This window comes from Perissodus microlepis, chromosome 23 (genome assembly GCF_051167445.1).
Source record: "Perissodus microlepis isolate ML-2025 ecotype Zambia chromosome 23, ASM5116744v1, whole genome shotgun sequence".
NCBI classification, from domain to species: domain Eukaryota; kingdom Metazoa; phylum Chordata; class Actinopteri; order Cichliformes; family Cichlidae; genus Perissodus; species Perissodus microlepis.
In genome coordinates, this window is record NC_140482.1 from 25,652,666 (window position 1) to 25,657,492 (window position 4,827).

At 43.8% G+C, this 4,827-nt stretch overlaps 1 protein-coding gene across 1 annotated transcript in view; it reads left to right on the plus strand.

The window, feature by feature from the left end:
* The first annotated feature begins 342 nt into the window (after positions 1–342).
* Positions 343–4,827, plus strand: part of LOC146361606 (uncharacterized) — a 6,515-nt gene continuing 2,030 nt past the window's right edge. Inside the window, exon 1 of the mRNA XM_084922655.1 lies at positions 343–3,196. Within this exon, the coding sequence (XP_084778781.1) occupies positions 2,168–3,196 (1,029 nt within the window). The 5' untranslated portion in view covers positions 343–2,167. The remainder of the gene's footprint in view (positions 3,197–4,827) is intronic.

A 4,827-nucleotide genomic window follows, 5' to 3' on the forward strand; every position in this document is an offset into this window, starting at 1 on the left:
AATTTTGAAAAATATTGGTGTGCTCTTGTTAAAACTGGAAAGCATCTATAATGTTTCTGGTAAATGTGTGGATGACTTGGTGGAACAGCTCAGTTATATCTGCACATTATCACTTCAGTATATTCCAAAGTCAATAAGTGATATTCTTATTAAGAATAACTGTAATATTGATCAGTCTTTTGTCAGTGAATTGGCTGAAAAAATATGTCACTGTAGTCCTTTATGTGCAGCCCTTAGTCCTGATGGTCCCTTTGCTTCAAGATATAAGAGACAGAAATATTTCAAGGAAAACTTCTGTGTTATTGAACCAGTAGAATACTGTTTGGATCCATAAAAGAATTCCACTTTTCAGTATGTGCCTATTCTTCAGTCCTTGCAGCTGTTACTGAGTAAAGAACATGTTAACAGTATATTAACTAGACATTTGAACACTTCACAGTTATCCTCTTTCCACGATGGACAATATTTCAAGCAAAACCAACTTTGTGCTATTGAGGACTTAAGTATTTCCCTTGTTCTCTATGTGGATGACTTTGAAATTTGTAATCCACTTGGGACTTCAAGAAAAAAACACAGTCACAGCTGTGTACTGGGTACTTGCTGATATACCAACTGAACTGAGATCACAGCTAACATCAATTCAATTGGCTCTCCTGTGTAAGGCAAGTGATGTTAAAACTTTTAGCTATGAAACTGTTCTCGAGCCACTTTTAAAGGATCTCATAACATTAGAGAGACGGGATTTTTTGTTCACAGCTTGGTAGATATATCAGGGGCACTGTTTTTTGTGTTTGTGCTGACAATCTTGGCGCTCATTCTCTTAGTGGACTCGTGGAAAGCTTTTCTGGACATTACATCTGTAGATTTTGCCTTGGAGACCATTCAGACTTTCAGCAAAAAGAAGTTCGTTCAGGAGCTTTTCCACCAAGAACAAAAGAGAACTATGATCTACATGTCCAAACCATAAAGGAAGATTCCTCCTCGGTTCATTTTTGTGGTGTGAAGAAAGGTTGTCCATTAACAGGGAAATTAAAATATTTCCATTTTGTCACAGGGTATCCTCCAGATCTTTTGCACAACCTTTTTGAAGGCATAATTCCACTAGAATTAGCATTATGCCTTCATGTGTTTATCCGTAAACGTTACTTTTCCTTAACTGAACTCAATAACTTCATAACAGAATTTCCTTACAAATGGACCGATAAAACAGATCGCCCCCAAATCATCCCCCTAAATTTTTCCACTCGCAAAAGCATTGGTGGCAACGCACATGAAAATTGGACGTTATTGAGACTATTACCTTTTATTATTGGGGAAAAGATTCCCAAAAATGATGAAGCATGGCAAGTTCTTATGACTCTAAAAGATATAACTGAACTTGTTGTGTCCCCTATTCACAGAGAGGAAAGTATTTGCTACTTGGACGCACTTATATCTGAACATCGCAACAGGCTATTGGAGGTTTTCCCAGAGCAAAAACTAACTCCAAAACACCATTTTTTGGAGCATTATCCTGACTTGATCAGAGGATTTGGTCCATTAGTATGCCTCTGGACTATGCACTTTGAGGCTAAACATAGTTTCTTTAAGAAGGTTGTTAAACACACAAACAGCTTCAGAAATGTACTATTGTCACTTGCCTCAAAGCACCAGATGATGATGGCATACTATTCAGATGGTAATGCATTGAAGCCATCAGTGTGTGTCACTAAAGTATCATCTCTTCCATTGGAACTGCTTGATGTAGAAATACAGCAGTGTCTCAAGGAACTTTATCCAACACAAGCCTATGTGAATTTGACCAACTCTCTGACTCATCATGGAACTAAATATGCCTCAGGAATGGTTTTGCCTCATGGATCTACTTGTGGCTTACCTGACTTTATGGAGATTTTACAGATTGTTGTCTTAAGCAGTGAATTTCTTTTCATTGTGAAGTTGCTCAACAGCTGGTATGATGAACATTTTAGGGCATTTATTCTGGATCCTTCTGGGAAAATGACCTTAATACATCCCAGAGTACTTGGTGACACTTACCCCTTAACACCATATCGTGTTGAAGGCAAGCAAATGGTGTCAATAAAACATCACATTGTTTGTTAGTGTAAGGGGAAAGACTCAGATACCCCCTTTCTTTTTCTTTTTTCTTGTGGTTTTTATTCTGCAGATGGACTCCGTTGCCTTGAAAGTAATTTTTGGACAACAGAGTGAGAAGCTTGTGCTCTCTTCAGGAATACCCAGGACTGTTGAGGAGTTGCATGAGACGGTGAGAGAGACATTTGGGCTAGTTGAGGATTTCACATTGCACTATTATGATGACTCATTTGGAGATTTCTTTACACTTCATTCTCCCAACCAAATCAAAGATAGGGGTACAGTCAAAGCTGTGGTCATTCCATCAGTAGTGCTTACATTGATTCCTCAGTGTGAAAATCCCTCAGATGTAAGTTCACTGAATGAAAGTTCAAGCTCTTCAACCTATAAAACCACAGAGGACCAAACAGATGGATCATCTCTGTCTTCAGACAACACCGTCATACTCTCCCCTCTTCAAAGTCCTCTGAAGACTACATGGCCAGATGAAATTGTCATTCCACTTTTCTCTGTGGCAACAGAGACTGTACTGAAAAATGCCAATGAAGTCTTTGTTCAAAATGGCACTGTGCTGAACAATACTTCAGTCAAGTCAGATATAATGGAAAAATTAGCTGATTATATGTACAGCTACACAGCCTACCCTACTGGTCTTCAGATTGGAGAAGTGGCAGAGGCTCTGGTCAAAAAGCACCCATGTCTGACAGAGCCAGGCAGTCGTAATGGCTGGATGGGATGGATGTATAGTCTTAAATACAAGATGGGAAATTACAGGTCAAAGTTACGAAGTCTTGGAGTTCCAGAGGTTACTTGCAACTCACTGAAGAACAAGCACCCTGATGACAAGGCTCCAGCGAAGAACATAAAGAAGGCGCGGAAAGGAGAAGTGCTGTTTCTGCCACACTATCCAGGACAAGATGGTAAAGAACAGCAAGAGCTGGAGCGACAACAACTGATTGATGAGTGTAAGAAGAAAAACAGCACAGCCATCAAGGATTTAATGTGCAAAACCTTTGCACATAGAAGACATGATATTATCAGCCAACAGCTGAGTGTCAGCGACATCAAGGACAGATGGCCGGCGTTGTTTGACGTCTCCCAAGTAAGTGAACATTTAAAGGGATATCCACTTGTAAATAAAATTTGGTCTGTTAGATCCCCCATCATAAGATAAGTGAGGAAAAACATGTTGCTACCATCCTAGTGATTTTGATGATCTTGCAGCAGCCAGGTTGCTTTAATTTGTCATAAGACTCTAGAATCGCTAGGAATTTGAATCAAAATGAGGAATCTGAATCAAAACCAGAATGGTTCTAATCGAAACCATTCCCAAGCCTAGGGAACAATAAATGCTAGTAATTTCCGTTCACTTAACTTGTTTTAGGCTAAGCTAATGTAACCTGACTGAAGAATGACTGGGCTGATTGCAAAGTGCCTTTGTCTCACCTATCTAACTCTGGAGCACATAACGACAGACTAGATTTTACTGAAGAGTAAAGAGTGAAGAGTAATTTAATATTTTTATGAAACGTTGGTTACGTATTGTAACCCCAGATTCTATGAGTATAGGCGCAGCCCTTTAAGTGGGTATTCCCCTTGTGCGCGCAGCACTGAAGTATTTTAGTCCACGCCCACCTGCTGTGTGGGCCTCACCCTGGTCTAGTATAAGTTACGGTGAGACCAGGAAATCGGCTCTAACGTTTTTCTTCAGCCAGCCAGAAGATGTCCAGCGAGACCATCCGTCTGTGTCCATCCTGCCAGACCGGCTACATCATGTCGTATGACCGACATGCCGTCTGCGTGGGCTGCCTCGGTCCTCACCATGCGGACCTCGCCCTCACACCTTAATCCTATTGCCGCTCCTGTTAGCTCCTCCCGCCAGAGGAAAAGCAGCGGAGGTCAGCCTTTTTCAAGGCTGATGCTGAGGAGGCGTTCCCGCTAAGAGAGAGGTACTCGCTGGAAGAAGCCATCGAGTTCTTCAATGGTGGGCCGGAATTGGATGATTCCACCCACCGTGAGGAAAACGGCAGTGGTGGCAGCTCCACTGCCTCCCAGCTGGGCAGCGGACGCTCATCCACCCCTGGCCTTCACATGTCGGCGAGGACGCCGCTCCCAGTTGTTGGTGCGCTGCTCCTGGATCTGCCTGGCATCATCCAGGAGGCAGCTGGTGAGAAGGGACTTCCCGTCCCTCAGCCTGCTCCACCCCCATCGGATGATCTGGCGGGAAGGTATGGCTCCGCTCACTCTCGTTGCCCAGATCCCATCTGGCCTCAGTTCCCGGCGGTGATGACCTACCACTCAGAGGCAGCAGCAGAGCCAGCGAAGATTAGAGCGCCGGTCTCTACCTAGGGCTTCACAGAGGGCTTCACAGACCGGAGTTTTCCGCCTGTTCCCCCTCTAGAGCCGAGCCTCGCTTCAGTTTTCAGCACCAAAATGACCAAGGTCGTTGGACAGCGACCGGCCCATCCCGCCAAACTTGACCAGCTGATAGCAAGGTTCACTGATCGCGCACATCAATGCACTGTTCAGTCAGCTGTAGTGACTAACAACACTGCCATGCTAGCGTTTGTCTTCTCCAGGAAGGTGGAGGAAGCAGAGCTGCCAGAGGAGCTGAAAGGCTTTCTCTGTAAAGCCGCTGACGCGATTCTGAATATGTGCGCCACTTCAGCGGTGTGTTCCTCTCGCATCGCTGCCTGGCAGACGATGGTTCAGAGGGCAACCTGGCTCCGCCTC